At 38.8% G+C, this 20409-nt stretch overlaps 1 protein-coding gene across 1 annotated transcript in view; it reads right to left on the bottom strand.

Moving 5' to 3' along the window:
* DLGAP2 (DLG associated protein 2) overlaps nucleotides 1–20409 on the bottom strand; it is a 109931-nt gene that overhangs the window by 32870 nt on the left and 56652 nt on the right. Inside the window, exon 5 of the mRNA XM_067544896.1 lies at nucleotides 370–719. Coding sequence (XP_067400997.1) covers nucleotides 370–719 — 350 coding nt within the window. The remainder of the gene's footprint in view (nucleotides 1–369; nucleotides 720–20409) is intronic.

The raw sequence follows: 20409 nt of genomic DNA, 5'->3' as shown, positions 1-20409 counted from the left end.
CCCCCAAGGTCAAAACGGAAAGATAATGAAAAAATTCAGTCAAGGATTTTAAAGCTGACATAATTCTATAAAAAAGGACTATAAATTCACAGAGTGAATGAAATGAACATGCTGTTCACCTGTAGATCTTCAATATAATTTTCATATCAAGTGTTAATGACAGATAACCTCCCTAGAGATTTATTCATTCATTTCACTTCCAAGTTTCTGCACAGCCACTTTGCCATGATGTGAATTACAATTAATACTAAGCAGCCAGAGGTTGTTTGTTAGATTATTAGAGCCAGTGAAGCTGAGTGACTCATTCTATGCTATTTACAGAACCAAGGCAAGCAATTCATCACAGAACAGATGTTAATGATAGGCTACCTGAATCCCTATAGATGAACGTCGACTCTTAAGAAACTCCTCAGCTTTTGTCACTAAAATGGCCTTGTCACTGGTTCTTATTGAAGTGATTTGACTCTCAGAAGCATGGCGCTGTGCAGCTGCAGTTTCCATGGCAAGATTCATGGCCTTGTTACTGTCCAAACTGTCTGTAGAGTTGTACATCCCTCGACCATCTTGAGGCCATGGGGAAATCCTCTGAGTCCGGCTATCATGATATGCATCCTGGGTGGATTCCGTGCTGCTCTGTGCTGTAATTGAGATGAGTGGCTTGGAAGTGGTACGAGGCGGTACCGGTGGTGGCGTTTTTTTGTAACTTGTATAAGTTACAGCTACAGAAGGAATAAAAAAGAAATCAAGATTAACTGGTTAATGACAATATTGTGCTTTATTGGAGAAAAATGTAAAATAGAGACTATGCTACTTAAAATCTAAAGACAATTTGAAAATAGTGTTCCTCTGTGATGCTCACTATCAGCACAAGCTCTTTCTCATACTAGGATGGGTATCCATAGCAACAAGTTTATTTTATTTCATCAAGGAAGCAAGGACTGAAAATGCTCCACATACTATAAAATGAGAGCCCTTGATTACAGTGAAGATGAAAAGAGTTAGCAAGGATTTGTCTCCGTATGTCTGAGTAATGAGAGTGATGTTCAGATTTGTATATGTTAGTGCCCATGTAATCATTTGAACTGTGGACTCTTCACTGATACAGTGGATTTAAGAAAGTGACAGCAATATATTGAAACATGAAATTCTCCAACAGATTCTTCCACTGAGCAGCACATTACATTTTGACCTTTTAATATGAATTTTAGGCTTACTGTTGGATATAGATTTACTACCTGACAATAAAATGGCTACTTAAATGGGAATAAGGATTAAAATATATATGATTAAAAACAAGCTACAAATAGTAATCAAGCAGGAAATTCTGTATATATAAGTATTTCTAAAATGCAAAGGCTATGAATTACCTGTAAAACCAAAACAAACTAAAATACTTTCATCTAGTGACATTTTATCCATATTCCTGTAGCAAATTTTAAATGCAGTGAGAGTATATTCCAGGGTGCTATTCTGAAATAGATAGAACCAGCAAAAATACAGATCTAAAAAGTAGGACTAAAATGATGTTGAAAGAACAGTGTACACATCACGGGGACCGTGAACTAAAATCTGCAGGATGAATCAGGTTTGCTTCTGGTTTGACTCTAATCCCATCCTACACCAGAGAGTTTGACCAAGCATCCTGTGCATCCAGGAGAAACTATAAAAGGGAGAGTCCTGACCAGAAGAAATCACTTGCTTTCTGGTATTTCAGGGACCAAAAAGATAACAGCTCACATAGTGGTAGAAAACACTTTATTTATTGAGTGATCATTATCTTACTGTAAACAATCTGAACTTTTAAATCCAATCCACCTTACTTGAAAGGGGCTATCCTCAGATCACATCTATTCACTGTTTGTACTGGTAGAACTATTTTGGTAGGGGAGTGATTTTCTATTGATATATTATACCAGTACAACTCCTAGGGTGGGTGCAGTCATACTGATACAAAAGTGCCTTATATCAGTATAACTTATTCCCGTTCCCATACAGGAATAGCTATAGCACCATTATACTGATATAATTGTGCCCACACTAGGGGAATTGTACTACTTTAATTATACCACCATAGTTAGCAGTACAACTTGTGTGTGTAGATAAGGCCTAATAGATGTACTTTTAACAGAAAGGGTTTGCATTTTTCAGGACATTGTAAAGTTGACCCAGGTAAAGCAGGGACTCAGGCAGTCTAGAGGCTGGCCACTTATTAGTTCCTCTCTATGTCACATGATAAGCAAAGGAATAGGCATTGGTGGTGACTATCCAGTTCTTTCCATCTAAGCTTAGGTTATGCTGCAGTTGGAAAGAGAAGGGGCTGGATAGGAAGCTGCCAGTCACTGGGACTTCTGCTGAGCAAGAATTAGAAGGTTACCACTTGGAGAAAGTGGAACCAGGAGAAAGCTGCTGATCTTCCATTTTGTTTTTGATCCTTGGTATTCACAGATGAAATAAGAAAAAGAGTGAGACAGTGCTGGGGAAGGAACCCTTCATTAGGAGCCTGGTTTGAACCCACTACTTACTGAAACAGCTCCAATTCTGGTGGAAATTTGAGGAGGCTCTTGCCTTTGAGTTAAAAACCTTTAAAGGAACAGGGCTGATGGTTAGTGCCATCAGATTCAAAAAATGTCAAAGACCTCGCAGACTAGACCATCAAATGTTTTGAATATAGGAGGTGTTGTGGTGTTAGTGGTGGGCTGAGAGGATATTGGTGATCAAATTCTAGACAAAGAGCCTCTGGAACTTTAGTCTGTTTGTCACTGAACTGACCAGTCTTACTTTACTTGAAGGGCACTTCTGGTGACACACAGGGTATGTCTACACTGCCAGCTCAATCGAACCTGGAAGTCGACTCTGCTAATCCACCCCAGTAAGAAACATAGTGCTGTGTTGATGGGAGGGCATTTCCCATCGGTGCAGCGCAGTGGAGACACTGCAGTAAGTAGATGTTAGGAAGTAGACGGGAGATACGCAAGTTATTGTACGTAGCTTGCGTATCTCCTGTCGACTGCCACCAAAATCTGCGGCCAGTGTAGACCAAGCCATAGACATACCAATCTTAAACTGATTATAAAGAAGGGGAATGGGAAAATGACAGGTTAATGTGTAAAGTGTTTGAATAAAGAGGAAATACATTTTTATAATGTTGAATTATAAAACTGGAAGGTTCATCAATATACTTCCTTTCCTATTGTTGAGAAACCAGATTATGATTTTTCTGCCTAATTCTGCTTTTGCCATGCCTTGCTTCCTTTAGATGAAAATGAAACTGCAAAACTGGGAAGGAGTCCTGAATGTAAATCAGAACCTGGGATTGTTAAACTGTTAAAAGTGTGGTGCTACCATCTAGGTCTAATGGTCATTTCTTTAATGGATTGTATCCCCCGATAACTAGACAGTTACAATTAAGGTTACCCGAGACCTAAAATGGCTATTCAGGAATAACTGAAACAACACTGAATTACTTAGAAGAACAGAAAGCATTTCTCTTTAATCAATAATTATGAATATCTTGATTTAACATTTAATCAACTCTGACTATTTTCACTGCTCTTTAAAACAATTAAATAAGTGTCTCATCAATTTCTCTTAAGCCATCCGTGTGTGCAAACATGAGGACAATTATTCATAAAAATCAGAATATACTGTAATAAGAACAGACTTTCATAAAAGGGTTTATCTGAGAGAATTAGAATACAGAGACAGTCTTCAGATTCTGAGAATTGATGCATTTTCTTAAAGTGTGGTTGTGCTCTCCCATCACCAAATTTACCTCCTATCAGATTTGTAACCCCTGGTTGAGAGGATAAAAACAAACAAAAACAAAACAAAAACACTTTTCAAATGCCAAGTGAAAATTCTGCTTTTCATAATATAGTTGTCCCCTCAGAGATGCGAATGACCAAAATATTTGGAAATTACAATAGCATCTGCAAAGCTTAAACAATGGCTCAAATTAATGAAATAGGGCCAGTGGGATAAAATGAAGTGGGTGTAATCCAGATAAGGAAGTTAAACTAAGACATGTTATCATCATTATAACTAATTTATTATATTTCACCAGCTGTCTTCATCCCAAAGAACAGTAGTGAAGAATGAAGCATATGGTGAATGTGATAGTGAAACATCAAGGGCAAGCATAATCCTAACATAGGTAACAAGGTCCCATTTCTGCCTCACAAATATAAATGTTGAATTTGTTTAGCATACTTCCACAATTAGCTTAATTTCTATCTAACTTTTCTAAAGGTCCTCTCTTGGCAGAATCAGTGCTGTTGTTGTTTTAATATTACTTTTTTTTAAAAGATTTAAGAGTTATTTCTGAGAACTTAGTATTGTTTTTGGCCTTCTGCTGGGCGAGTTGTCTTACAAATACATTTTATTACTTATTGCATTACACTGGAAAGCATTTGCATAATAATTAATGCCCTCCCTAGCCCCCAGATATCAGGAAAGACATAATGATGAAAAAGAAACCAGGAAAGACATAATAATGAAAAAGATCTAAGGACATAAGCAAACTTAATATATATTTACAATGAGACATGGCAGCAAAAAAATCCAATGTATTTCCAGGCTGCAGACACAAGAGATCAGATCATTGGGCATGGAAGTTACAATCAATACCTATAGAGCTGGTGAGGCCACATCTGGAACAGTGGTTTTTGTAAGGGCTGCTTTTGTGCCAGAAAGAACTAGACAACTTGGAAGCACTCACAAAAACTATTAAGATGATGGAGAGGCTGATTTATGGGGAAAGATTAAAGGGCCAATCCTAGTGGTTTAATCACTCAAGTAGTTCCACTGAAGTCAATGGGATTATTTGTATGAACAAGGTGAGCAGGACTTTGGTCTAAAGAACAAAAAAATGTACTGCTTAGCTAAGTGATGTCAAAATAGAAGGTGAAGGCTGTGCAGGCGGGAGAAAATAATTCTGCAGTAGGTAGATATGGGAGCTTCCCTCTACATTAGGCCTCATCTTGATCTCTAATATCAAGAGATTGGCTTAAACCTTGAAAAGCATGAGGTTTAGTATCCCATCTACATTTTTATCAGAATTAATTATTATGCCTCTGGATATTCTTCTTATCCACAAAAGTGTCCAGTTCCTTCTGGATCTTTCCAAGTTTCTGGCCTCAATGACTTCCTGTGGCAATGAGTTCCAAAGTCCAATTACACGTTTTGTGAAAAAAATATTTAATCAATTTTGAATGTGCCACCTTTTAATTTAATCGAATACCCCTCGTTCTTCTGTTCTGAAATGGAGAGAACAGAAGCTCTCACTCTACCTACTCTTTACCATTCACTGTTTTGTTCATTTATCATGCTTCCCTCTTATTTGTCTCCTTTCTAACATAAACAATCCCAGTCTCTCCTCAGATCTTTTTACTACACCATTTTTCCCATAATGTTCTATTAGCTTGTGAATCCTGCTGGATTTTGCCGTCAGTGGAATAATTCACAGACACTGCGAGAAAGGCTGGAGTAAGTCAGTATAGATTCAGAATATATGGCGTGAGTTAAGCAGAAACATGCCCAAGATGCCTGGGAAATGCACTGATTCAGTTTTCATGTAAAAGCTTATTTTCAGTGTAAAACAGCACTCTTGGATAACACAGAAAATGCCCAATCTGTTGTGAAACTTGCAAAATCTGACCTGACATTTTATTTCCTTATTTTGGGAGAATTATTGTTAGTGTTTAATCACTGGCCATTTTCAATGCACTGTTCAATAATCTTGCTGTTGAAACCGAGGTACATACAAAGCAAAAAACGACAGACTGCTTCCACACTGATGATTGATCTGTGACATCTGCAGCTGCTTTGACATACAAAGAGAAAAATGAGTTGGCAACAGTAGTCAAGAAATATTATGTGATTGCTTTAACCTGAACATGTAAAGGAGTACGAAACAAAGAGGCTGAGATTGTCTTTCCTATTACATTCATAGGTTACCTCAACAAAGGTAGTTTTATTTTTATTTTTATAAATATGAGAAACCTTTTTTCTGGAAATCAGAATTTACAACTTGTCTGCATCAGTTAGTTGATCATCACAAAAAACAAAAAACAAAAACAAAAAGGAAATGAAGTGTACAGGTCAAGACATGCAAAAAAACCTCCTTCTGATAAATTATATGGATGTCTTATAGGACCCTTTGAATAACAGTTCTGCTTTTTAAATTCTTGCCCATCATCAACACAAACATATACAAGCAACTCCCTTGTGTTTTCCTATTAGGAAGTATATTTTAGATAAATATATGTCAGGACAATAAAGTGCTTCTGTGTTGATTCACAGTGGGTTAAACTAAATGATTATATAAAGTTGGTGTAAAGTAATCAAGAGACAGGAGTTGGTATCATAATGTGCACAAAATTGGCATTTGGTGGGCAGGAAAAATAAGTGTAATATAGACCTTTTATTTTTGTTTGTTTGTAAGGACCAGATTTAGTCCTAGTACAGTATAAGCCAGTGCAACCCACATCCAAGAACTAACACTTGTGAGACTACATCTGGTCCCTACAAAATAAAAGAAAAAAAAGGTATATGTTACTCTTTTTTTTCCTGCCCACCGAATACCATTTTTATGCATATTATACCAAAAGTGGAGAGGCAATTCCTGATTTAGTTCCAAGTGGAGCACAGGATCTGATCCAAGAGGTGAATATAGTTGATCCGCTTGGTAGTAGTGACCATAATATAATAAAATTTAACATCTATGTGTGTGTAGGGGGAGGGAAGGCGGGGGGGGGGGGGAGGGGGGGTGGCGGGCGAAGGACACAAAGGCAGTCCAGCATGGAAGCATTTAATTTCAGAAAGGGGGACTACACAAAAATGAGGAAGTTAGTTAAACAGAAATTAAAAGGTTCAGTGTCAAAGGTGAAATCCTTGCAAACTGCATGGAAACTTTTTAAAGACACCATAGTAGAGGCTCAATTTAAATGTATATCCCAAATTAAAAAACAGAGGAAGAGGACCAAAAAAGTGCCATCATGACTATACAAAAAAGTAAAAGAAGCAGCTAGAGGCAAAAAAGCATCCTTTAAAAAGTGGAAGTTAAATCCTATTGAGGAAAATAGAAAGGAGCATAAACTCTGGAAAGTGAAGTGTAAAAATATACTTAGGAAGGCCAAAAAACAAATTTGAAGAACAGCTGACCAAAAACTGAAAAAGTAACAGCAAAAAATGTTTATGTACATCAGATGTAGGAAGCCTACTAAATAAACTGTGGAGCCACTAACCAATCAAGATGTTAAAGGAGCACTGAAGGAAGATAAGGCAATTGCAGGGAAACTAAATGAATTCTTGCATTGATCTTCATAGGTGAGGATGTGAGGGAGATTCCTAAATCTGAGCCATTCTTTTTAGGTGACAAATCTGATGAACTCTTCCAGACTGAGGTGTCATTAGAGGAGGTTTTGGAACGAACTGATACATTAAACAGTAATAAGTCACCAGGACCAGATGATATTCACACAAGATCTCTGAAGGAACTCAAAAGTGAAATTGCAGAATTACTAACAGTGGTATGCAACCTATCATTTAAACCAGTTTCTGTACCAGATGACTGGAGGATGTTACTCCAATTTACTCCAATTTTTAAAAAAGGCTCCAGAGGCAATCCTAGCAATTACAGGCCAGTAAGCCTAACTTCAGTACCAGGCAAATTGCTTGAGACTATAGGAAAGAATAGATTTATCAGACACATAGATGAACATGATTTGTTGTGGGAAGAGTCAACATGGTTTTTGTAAAGGAAAATCATGCCTCACCAATCTACTAAATTCTTTGAGGGGGGGGGGGGTCAACAAGCATTTGGACAAAGGTGATCCAGTGGATATAGTGTACTTAGATTTTCCAAAGTAAGGAAAGTAAAGTTGTCATGAGGTCCTCTCCTGGGTCAGTAACTGGTTAAAAGATAGGAAAGAAAGGGTAGGAATAAATGGTCAGTTTTCAGAATGGAGAGAAGTAAATAGTGGTGTTCCCCAGGGGTCTGGATTGGGATCAGTACTGTTCAACATATTCATAAATGATCTGGAAAAAGGGGTAAACATTGATGTGGCAAAATTTGCAGATGATATAAAACTACTTAAGATAGTTAAATCCAAAGCAGACTGCAAAATGTTACAAAGGATCGCACAAAACTGGGTGACTAGGCAACAAAATGGCAGATGAATTCAACATTGATAAAGGCAAAGTAATGCACATTGGAAAACATAATCCCATAAAATAATGCATATAAAATGATGGGACCTAAATTAGCTGTTACCATTCAAGCAAGAGATCTTGGAGTCATTGTCGATAGTTCTCTGAAAACATAAACCCAATGTGCAACAGCAGTCAAAAAAAGCTAACATAATGTTGGGAATCGTTAAGAAAGGGATAGATAATAAGACAGATAATATCATATTGCCTTTTTATAAATCCATGGTATGCCCACATCTGGAATACTGCGTGCAGATCTGTTCGCCCCATCTCAAAAAAGATATATTGAAATTGGAAAAGGTACAGAAAAGGGCAACAAAAATTATTAAGGTATAGAACAGATTCCATATGAGGAGAGATTAATAAGACTGGGACTTTTCAGCTTGGTAAAGAGATGACCAAGGAGCGATATGATAGAGGTCTCTAAAATCATTTCTGGCGTGGAGAAAGTAAATGAGGAAGTGTTATTTACTCCTTCTCATAACACAAGAACTAGGGGTCACCATATTAAATTAATAGGCAGCAGGTTTAAAACAAACAAAATTCAGTTTTTCTTCACACAATGCACATTCAACCTGTGGAACTCTTTGCCAGAAGATGTTGTGAAGTCCAAGACTACAACAGGGTTCAAAAAAGAACTAAATAAGTTCATGGAGGACAGATCAATTAATGGTTACTAACCAGGATGGGCAGCAATTCAACACCATGCTCTGAAGTGTCACTAGCCTGTGTTTGCCAGAAGCTGGGAATGGGCGACAGGATTGATCATTTGATGATTACCTGTTCTGTTCATTCCCTCTGAAACACCTGGTATTGGCCACTGTAGGAAGACAGGATACTGGGCTGGATGGACCATTGGTCTGACCCAGTATTGCCGTTCTCATGTTCTTAATAATTTAATTTAACCCACTGTGAATCAACAAAGAAGCACTTTATTATCCTGACATCTATTAGCTGATTTTATTGCTACCTTCCCTTAGTATGTAAATTACATGTGGTTTGCATATCCACTCAGTGCCAAATTGGCACACTATATTGTCACTTTATGACATCATGTATAACCCTGCTATCACCACTGAGTTTGGCCTGAAGATGGCCATGAATGATGCATCCTCTGAATCACATTCAACTCTCTCTACTATTTGCATTATGTTACCTCTTATGAAGCATAATTAGAAATCAGTATGGTAGGCACTGTACAGAAAACAATCTCTGCCCCAGAGAGCTTACAGTTTAGGCGTCAGATGGGACACAACTGGTATAAATCCAAAGTAATTCTACTGATTTCTCTCTTCAATGAGAGGCACTTTTAGGTGTCACTGATATAACTGAGAGCAAATTTTCCCCTGAGTTACATTTACAAATTTACTCTGAGTTACATTTGTCTGATTTTTTCTGAGAATGTTGTAGAAACAATTCTAGGAATAATTCAGTTACCCAGTCTATGCAATTTTTTACAGCGCAAATATCATTTACACTAGAAATGAAATGCTCTTCAGACTGAGTTCATTACAAATAACTTGGCCTAGGATTATCCAAATGGATCAGGAGATTTAAAGACAAAAGCCTGGAAGTGAGACCTGGTATTTTGGATCGGACATCAAATTTCATGAGGTCACATTCCAGCCACTTTCAAGACATACAGCTTTCTAATTCACCCACAGTTGTCGGTCCATTTGCATTATATGATCACCTTTTCCTATGAATCAATATAACCATTATACACTAACTCAAGGGGAAAATGCCATTATCTAGGCTGACAGAGATAAAGTTAATTCCATGATTAATTTACTCAAATATACCAGCAACTAAAAGGAATGGTTTCCTCTTGCTACACATGGGAGAAAATACTGGAAAAAAGCACACTGGATTTCCTGGATAACAAGCTTTGTTCATCATGGGCATGGCTACTGTGCTGGAAGAACAGTTCTGTGCTGCAGGCACTGCAGAGACACACTGCCTCAGTAGGTGCTCCAGCGAGCATCTTGCTTCAGGAGGATACAATGTGCCCCAGAGTTTCAGAGGAGCGAGACCACTGAGCTGCTGTTGAAGGGAATGCAATGTACACCCCCCTGTGGGTGCTAGTTCTTTTGTCTAGTGCAAAAGGAAGGCAAGGCTAATACTACCATGGCACTATATTTGCTCTCCCACAGTGCAAAGCCTGCAACAGTGCAAGAGGAAAGGCTCCTTGAACCAGCCAGTTTAAGGGCATGACAAAATCTGGATCCAAACGTAGAGATTACTGAATTAGTTATCTGATCGTCTGATCATTATGAGAATTCTTATAATTAAATGTGTTTACATCATTGAAAATGGTCACCCTTCAAATGTCTTGGAAGCAGAGCCTTGCTCTGTTCAGAATGCTGTCACAATGTTTTCAGCAGCAATATGGAACTCTTTATTTATTTATTTTTGAGTAGTTGTGGCTGCAAAAAAAATCACTTTTGAAAACAAAGAACCATAAACATTAAAAGACTATTGACCACAGAAAGCAAATGGGGCTTCTGAGTTATGAGCACTAAATGATTTTATTTTCCAATCAAAGGATGACCCCGTTGAGGAATTTCCTAGAAAGCCATGTCCCCTTTGAAGGATAAAATACCTTCTTTTAAAAAAGGGGTGTCTCAGACATGTTTTTTATATTTAATAAGCATGTTGTCATTCGACTTTACAATCTGGTCTCTAATGACCATGAAAAGCTACTTTCAGAGACCAGGATAATATCACATAGGTTCATTTCAACTACACATAGAAAAAAATTTTCTAATGGTTTTATAAAGGCAAGTGTGAGATCTAGCTGATGGTTTCTTTCCTACATCATTAATACATTTCTGTGCTCCATAATAATGAGATGAATTAGAAATATTTAGCTATAATGCATATGTGGCTTTTGGCTATTGAAATAAAGAATGCTCAACTGAAGGAATGGGCAAAACTGAAGGTAAATTAGTTGCTTGGGGCTAGTCGGACAGTCTAGTAGCCCTGTAATACACAGGATCCACATTTACAGTCTTGAGCTTGGTCCCTCTCTTACATGCAGAAGCAGTATGTACTCAGTATGTACCACAAGGAAAAAATGTCTCACCTTGCAGTGACCCTTCCCCCCACCTGACATTGCTCTGAAGGGCTTCAGAGGGAAAAGAGGTCGCCATGATGTAAGACATTTAAAAAGGAAAGCCACAGGAAACTGAAACATCCTGAAACATCTCAAACAAAAGTGAGTCCTCTGAATATAGACCTTAGGGAAATATTTTAACTTGTAGGAATTTTTTATTATGAGAATAAAAGAAAATACATTTTTGCACTTCTCTATAGACAATTGTTACAATGCCCATTCCTTGCCTTCCAATTTAATTACTGCATGAAATTATTATTTAAAATCAGTGCTGATCAGACAGCAAAAAGTATGTGAAAGTCAATCAATTTGGGCCAAGAAAGTTAGGTGGCAGGGAGAGTTGTAATTTAGGAATATTATTCAAGCCACAAAATAGGAGAAGACATAACACTTGCACCTTGTGAAATCAACTGTATGTGTGCAAAGTGAATGTAAAATGCTACTAAATCAGAATGGTAGTTTCACATCCACTTTGCTTTTGTGTAAATGACTACACAAGGCGCAGGATGGTGGTGAATCAGGCTCCAAGTATATATTCTTGTTATCCACTGGCCCTTCCACACTCCTTGTGTGCTGTTTGGTCTGTCAGCCATTCCTTGCTGAGCGCCCACTTCTGCTTTTTACTTTCCTGGGAAAGGATCTTTTCATCCTTATCCTGGGACCAGAGTGTCCCAGACTCCAGATTTCTTCTGTTTCTAAATATTCCTGAGTGTTTTTTTTCAAGGATAGAATTGGATTTTGCAAACTCACAACAAAATTCTTTAAAAAACAAGCTATATCAGAAATTAAAGAAAGAGTATATTTTAAATAAAAATAAATGGTTTTCTTATCATATCTAGATTTTTACTTTCCCCAAAAGCTGATCCGATTGGCTATATTAATCACTATTCCAGAATAAAGAGGCTTATATGCTCACATGCTTCCAAAGATCAAATCTGAAGCTTCATCTCGCTACCAACTTATGTCGGTATAAGTAGGCCACTCAGGGGTGTAGAAACACCTCACCTGAGTGACCAAGTTATACCAGCCTAATCCCCGGTATAGAAAGCACTATGTTGATGGGAGGCCTTCTCCCATCAACATAGCTACCACCTCCCAGGGAGCTGGAGAAGCTCTTCTGTCGGCATAGGTAGTGTCTTCACCAAGTGCTATAGCTGGGCAGCTGCACTGCTGCAGCACCATAAGTGAAGACAAGCCCCTAGTTTGCCCCAATAGCATGTCTTCCTACCTAATGCCAGAGAGCTTCCTTTGTCTTTCTCTGTCCTTTTAAAAAGAATCTTCTCTTCTGATTTCCAGAGATGGGCAGGTAAGAAACTATTAATATAGTCACAATGACATCTGTGTGCTGCTATTTCCTGGGGGGAGACACTCTGCTTTCTCCACACTTCAGTTCTACCGGAACCTTTATCTGTTTTTATCATAGACTAGAGTGAAATCTGACTAAATACTTAAAGGTAAATGGCCTTTTCCATAGCCTGGTTGTTGGGCCATTGTGTTCTAATCATTCCTATTTATTTTCTTTGATGGATCAATCAAAGGTGGATTGGTTGTCAGAGATCAGATTTAGTTCATCACAAAATACAATGTTTAGAAATCAAGGATAGAAGCGCACATCTGTCACAGATCTAATATATAATAAGAATTGGTCACATATTATCGCATTTTGGCACAACTTCTAAGAGCAAGAAACTACAGTTAGTCATGCACTCAGGTTTTCTGATGGAACTATTAGTGACAAAGATTGCCATTGTGCCTTTGAGGCACCGGCTTATTTGGAGGGCAGTACATACATGCTTCATCTCAGGGTATGTCTACACTGCAATCAGAGGTGCAAATGCACCATGTGTTGAGAGGTATCCAAACCAGCTTTAATCTAGATAACACAAGTAACAACAGCAGTGAAGCCACAGCAGCGCAGGCTGTCCAAGGAAGTAGCCAGGCTGCTGGGTAGGCTAATACAGCCCATGCTGAAGCCTGTGCTACTGCAGTTTCAACGCTATTGGTATTTGCGCTATCTAGAGTAAAGATAGTATGGTTATGCCTACATGTGCTGCAATCACATCCCCCCAACTGCAGTGTAGATGTACCCTCAGTGGCAGCTCACCTGGAGATCTCTGGCATGCAGCAGAACCAAGCCACTGCACAGTGTTCTCTTCTCTGCAGTCAGCCAACTTTGCTGGTCCAGGGCAAGGGTTGCTGGGTTAGGACTGGCTTCTGCAGGGAAGAGAAAGCACCAAAAACTCTTTTCCCTTGCACTGCCACACAACAGAGAGTCATAATCTGGCCCAAAGCCATGTCTGAAGATCTGTTGTAGAGAAATGTTAACAGATTGGACCAAACCCTGTATTTTTTTGTAGTTTTGAATTTGCTTGTGAAGTATTAAATATTGGGCCAGATTCTCAGCTGGCATAATCAGTTTAGCGCCACTGAAATCACTGACATGGAAGTCAATGTAGCTAGGCCGATTTTCACTGGCTGAGGGTCTGGCACATTATCGTTATCACTGTGTGCTGTACAGATGGGCTAGGTTAGTCTCTACTGTGTCTGTATTTAAAAAAAATGTAAGAGTTTTCTGAAATACCAGGTCACTGAGACACAGCTGCTGGACAAATCCTGCACAAAATGATACTTTTAATGAAGCATGTGAGATATCCATCTGTTCCTGACATCTCAGTGCTGAATCAAATCCATGAAGCCATTTGAGACAAAACAAAAGCTTTACTTGTTCATAAGATACTTAACGTCAGTCACAGACTATTAGCGTGGTGCAGAAATGACTGGGTGAAATTCTTTGGCTTGTGTTATGCAGGAGTTCAGACTAGATGACCACAACAGATCCTTCTGGCTGTAAAAGCTATGAAGCTACAAAATACTGTACAGGAAACCAACAAAACAAATAATTAAACAGGGAAATGTGACCACTAAATTTGGAAAACGTTGAAGTCTCAGAGTAGCATTTTAACACATGGCAAGCTCCTAATTAGAACTTGAAGGAGAACAGTATAAAAGGAATCACAATAATCAAGTCATTCAGTGTGTAAATCATTGCTTCCATATTGGAAGAATCTAGCTCTGAAGGCAGCCCATGCTACATAGATGGTAAGATCTGTTTTGATAGTGTTAATTAATGTTAGTCTCAGAACAGAAATGTAAATCAAGCAAGACATCAAGATCACACATTGTAAGCTTGTACTAAAGTGAAAAGAGATGTGGGTAACATCAACGTTGTGGAATCGTTGATAGGCTAGTTACAAAGGGTTCTATTTTAGATCAGTTAATTTGCAAGAAATTATAGTCTCACCAGAATTTAGCATTCTGTTGACAGCTGTTTCACTGTTCTAGACAATTTCTTTGTTCTTCTAAAATATTTAAATTGCACTACAAAATACGATCTTAGTTTTTCAGCAGCAGGAAAGAGGTGGCAAAAATGTGAATTTAATAATGCTGCATTTTAAAAATATATTACAGGCATCAAAAATATGTACCTGGGTTCAGTGGTTCTCAACCGGGGTATGCATACTCCTGGGGATATGCAGAGATCTTCCAGGGGGTACATCAACTCATTTAGATATTTGCTTAGTTTTTTGCCCAGATATTTTGCCAGGCTACATTAAAAAGCACTAGCAAAATCACTACAAACTAAAATTTCATACAGACAATTACTTGTTTATACTGCTCTGTATATTCTGCACTGAAGTGTAAGTACAATATTTATATTCCAATTGATTTATTTTATAATTATAGGGAGAAAATGAGAAAGTAAGCAATTTTTCAAAACAATAGTGAGCTGTGACACTTTTGTATTTTTATGTGTAATTTGTAAGCAAGTAGCTTTTAAGTGAAGTGCAATTTGGTGTATGCAGCACAAATCAGACTTCTGAAAGGGGTACAATACGCTGGAAAAGTTGAGAACCATTGCCTTATCTTACCAAAGGGCAGCAAAGGGTAACCTATGATTATTGACCTATGGGGTAATCCTGCACTCACTGGAAGAGAAGTAGGAGCAGTTCCCATATTAGTATAATTCAGTGTTTCTCAACTATTAGGTCATGACAAACCCCAATGAGGGTCATGAAAAGCAATCAGAGTAGTCACAAGCTATTGAATATATTACACTATAAAGCCAAGAAAATTTCATTCCACCCTACTTCTCACACACCTTTACCCTTCAAGGTCAAGTATTCTCTGACAATCTCTGTGTGCGTGTGCACGCGCGCGCATACACACACACACACACTTTAAATTGTATGGGATTATCATTATGATTGTTGATAAATTTTTACTCTTACTGTTATAGGTGGTTGTGAAATGTTTGACTTCCACTAACGAGTCACCAACCTGAAAAACACTGGGATAATCAATTAACCTTAAAAGAAGTATGCAATTAAATGGTTTTAAGGGCGCAAGATAATCTCCTAGCTTAGTGGTTCTCAACCTGCAGCCCGCAGGCTGCTTGTGGCCCAATCAGCACAAAGCTGCGGCCCAGGTGACATCCTCAGGGCCATATAGGTAGTATTGGATGCGGTCCACATAACACACTGTAGGCTGCATATGTGCCCCACAACGGTAAATAGGTTGAGAATCACTGATTCATGATACTTATAAATTACTAAACCAACTTTAATAATAAAAATAATAAAATGATTAATTTTTATCTGATGCTTTTCCTCTTAAAGAGCTCTACAAACATCAGCTAACCTTCACCCTTATCCTGTGAGATGGATAATTATATCTTTCATGTACGGATGGGGAAACCCATTTATCCACTGACACAGAAGGAGTCACTATCAGACCCAAAAACAGAGAGTTCAAGCAGAGAGTTAATAGAGTTCAAGCTGGCTTCCAGTCCCATATTCAGACCAAACATTTGATTCTTTTGTACACAACACACCGCTAGGTTTAGGTTTTGTACACCTAGCCTAGAATCCTAGCCCTACTGAAGTCAATGGAAATTTAACCAATGGGGCCAGGATTTCACCTGTACTGTCATCCTGTGATAACATTTTATGACTAAACTATTTTTGAAAAGAAGAGTGACAAAACACACTGTCTTCTGGCTCTGGTTGTTGAGCTATTCAAAACGGGGTTGTATTTATATATGTGACATATATAATATATAGGTTTTGAGATCTATTTATATCTACCTTTTCTGAATAGCCCTAATAATAGCTCTAATCACGGTGGGCTGTTCTGGGGCAAGACCCCTGGTGTAATTTAAACAGCTCTAGAGGTCTGTCTAAGTTATGGCAGGCTCTCCAGGATAGCCTATGGGCTGCAGCGCTCTACCCCTGACATCCTCCTCTAGCTCTTATCCCTATTCCTGCCATAACACTTGCATCAGAGCTTGAGACAGGGTCCTCAGGAGGCAGCTGTACACCAATGTTCTACACTGCCTCAGCCAGAGGAATTCCCGCCACCCCATTTGGCTACAGAGCTTTTCTAGCCCCTTTAAAGCAATGTAAAGGGACCAGAGCAGATGAGAATCTCAGTCCTTGTCTTATTAATAACGACATATAATTGGGCCCAGATCTTCAGCTGGTGTAAACAGGCATAAGTTCAATGGATTTTAATGCAGTTCATTTATACTAGGTGATGATTTGGGCCCAAGTGTATACAATTTTGTACGTGAATTGGCAGGAGCTTCTCGACAAAGCAAAATTAAAGCAGACTTTGTATACCCAGTGCATAAAACTTTTTATGCCAATGCAGATGACAATATTATGGCTTCTTGCATATATTTCTGTAAGAAACAGGGCCGGGTTCTTGCCGGGCTTAAGAGAAGACTCCCCAAGAGTTTTTTCATCATTGCTGTTGGAACTTGAAAGGGATAAAGGAACTAAAGGAAGGTTCCTGAATACTGTGTAAAGTGTATAAAAGGAAGCTCTAGGAACACTACAAGTGGGGAAGGTCCAGTATGCCTACACAGGACAGAGTGATTGGTGGTATCTAACTAAATACTTCTGAGTGAGCCAACAGAGTTCAAACACCCAAGCAGTGAAGTTACTTCTTTGTATGATTTTTCTTTTTACTTATCCTCTTGAATTTCCCACACAATGGATTACAGGTTGAGCTCTTTTATAAAAGAGGGAGGGATGGGTATCCTTTTTAACAAAATGGGACCCAGCTGTTGGGCAATCTAAATAGGTGTTGAAGGAATTATTTCAAGTATAGCGCAACAGGAGTCGGGGATAAAACCCAATACCAGGGATATCGGAGTTAGACCATTTGTACTAAAAAGTAGCTGCAGATACAAGACAAGCACCTTGTTTTTTTCTGACCCATTTTTGCCATTGCTGAAAGAAATGAAAAGAATAAAGGCAGGTTCTGGCTCCTGCTTCAGGTGCTTTGCTCGTTTTTGATAGCACGAAGAAACCAGAAAGCCTGCGGATCCAGATCAGTCTAGATTTCCTGTGTGAGTGAATCATTGGGTTATGTAGAAATGCCATAATGTCTCCTATGCCACCTGATCCTACCCCTCAGTACATGGGTCCAGGACGTCCCTGAGCCTCCAGGAATCCCCAGTTGCTGGAAGAGACCTTGGCTGCCCGCATAAAGTAGAGAAGTCTTGAGGCACTCAGCTCCTCACAGGATCAGGATATTAGTATATTTTAAAGAATTAGACCCTAATTATACCCTCAGATACACTGAGAACAATGGACATTATGTGTGAATATTTCAGTGTAGAATCAGGGTCACTGTGTGTTGATGTATAATTTATTCTCATGGTACATGCACACAAATTGACTCAGTTTCAGGATCCATAAATGCTGCCAGAGATATCTTCTGTGAGTCCTATAGAGAATGAAGTGTCAAACAGGGGCCCTAACAGTAATTAAACAAAGCCATGGTGCAAATCATGATATAGAGAAGAGCTTTCTACATATTATTTTAATTAAATTCTTTATATTTGTTTAAATGGACACATACGATGGTTACCATTAAAATCCACATTTACCAGCAGTTAATATCTCAGATTATTATCTGCATTTATTTCCTGTTCTTTGTGTAGAGAAAAAGTGTGGAATCTTGGATATCACTGTGTAGCACTCAGCATATTTGTTTGCTCTCATATAACTAGGCTTTATGTGTCAAACTGCACTGAATTAAAAAGAACCATGCAGCAATCTGGACACAGAATCAATATATCTTTTTTTTTTTTTTTGTTAAGAGAATAAAATAATTATTTTTACTGGTCAGAGACCCTTTTATTTTTAAGCAACTGGAGGAGGATATTTTTCTTATTTTTGATAGATTAGGATAATGTTTCGGAATAGCAGCCATCAATGCATCATAGCCATGGCAGTATTACAATGAATTTATATTGCATAGCTCCATCCATGACTGATACATTTCCCTATATTCAGTATCTCCATAGGCTTGAAGAAGTGTAACATGTCTTTCTGGTTCAGATTGACAGAAGAATACTTGCTGGTCCAGTAGCAGACACTTTGTTGAGCTGCAGCTCACCTGCTAAATGAAATATCAGGCATCAGGAAAGACGTGAAGTACAGTTGTTGGAACATAACCACATGAGTCTCATTATCATCAACAGGACTTCTGTGCCAGAATTGGTTATTGGTCACTTTATCACCCTCTGGGGTAAGAGTTTTCTGCTACACCAACATAACTCTTACCTCCGGCCACTAAAACCGAAATGGGTCTGGGATTCCTGTCTGAGAGACAGCCTTAAACCTTACATCCCAACGACTGACCTAAGATCAACTGCAGTGCACTTGCTTTGGTAAAATTTTCAGAGGTCAGAGTTGGGTCTTTTTCATTTAAGAGCTTCTGGCTTCGGATCTCATTACCTTCAGTGGTGCGCCAAGACCAGTTTAATGAACTTCAGGGCATGCAGTTAGATAACTGCTATGTGGTCAGCTCTGTTTGAATGGGGTTTGTTTTGGTTTGGGTTTTTTCCCTCTCTTTTGATTTTATTTTAACTAATAATTTGGGTATTTTTTTCCCTATTAAGTCATTAGGGTAAAATCATGTTTCTTTCTTTCCGACTATGTCTACACAACCACTTATGTTGGTATAACTTATGTCGCTCAGCAGTGTGAAAAAAACACACCCCTAAGTGACATAACTTACACCAATTAAAGCACTGGTGTGGACAGTGTTATGTTGATGGGAGGGCTTCTCCCGCCAACATAACTACCACTGCTTGTTGGGGGTGGATTAATTATGTCCATGAGAGAGCTCTCTCTCAGCAGCACAGAGCAGCTACCCTGGAGATCTTACAGCAGCACAGCTGCATCGGTACAGCTCTCCAGTTAGCTCTCTAGTGTAAACATAGCCTCTCTCTCTCTCTCACACACACACACACACACAGAGGAATCCTCAGTCCAAACCTTTACTGGGTAGAGCACACGCAGAACACTCCTGTATGGCAAAGGGGAAGCAGCAGACCTAACCTGCTTGCCTCAAAGATAGGAACACAGATGCCAATGTTACCATTTGATATACTTGTTCAGTTTACTTAGATCCACCTTTTATCTTGGCAATAAGAAAATAACAGGAATAGAAACCCTCTCCTGTGCTGCTGAGGGACCTCCTCTATAGCAAGCACTTGGAGGAGGCAGATAATTTCATTCTTTAGCGCTTTCTCTTGATAGGGATCATTGAAAAGGTACCGAAAAGGGAAGGTCGGGAGACTGCAGAGAGTGAATTGGATAGAGTAAACTGTTGAATAACCTCCAGAACTGACTGGTCTGAAGTAATTTCACTCCCTGCTTCCTGAAAAAAAGAAGTGGTTGGAAATGGCGTGTACTGGCCCTTTGAGACTGTTTAAAATAATCCTCTGGGGCCAGCAGTGTTGCATTCTAGGTTTTTACTCTGGGAACATACCTGGGCAACAATGAAGGCAGCTAACAAGGGAGAAGAAGTGGTCTCAGGGTTGCTGTGTGCAGTCTGCAAGAGAAATCCAGGCTGCTAACTCTATTCAGGGCTTGAGGCCAGAGTTTCAAAGTGTAGATGGATACAGGCTCCCTACTCCTGCAGTAATGAGATCATGCTGAGCATTGCAGTTTCCTGGCAGGATTTGAGCAAGGCATGCTGGGAAGCAGGTTTTGTATATTAGTAGCTTT

The sequence above is a fragment of the Emydura macquarii genome, unplaced genomic scaffold (assembly GCF_026122565.2).
Source record: "Emydura macquarii macquarii isolate MOO-44397 ecotype Brisbane River unplaced genomic scaffold, CSIRO-AGI_Emac_v2 contig_1027, whole genome shotgun sequence".
NCBI classification, from domain to species: Eukaryota; Metazoa; Chordata; order Testudines; family Chelidae; genus Emydura; species Emydura macquarii.
The sequence above is the reverse complement of the archived record's forward strand: the minus strand, read 5'-3'. Positions and strand labels throughout refer to the sequence as shown.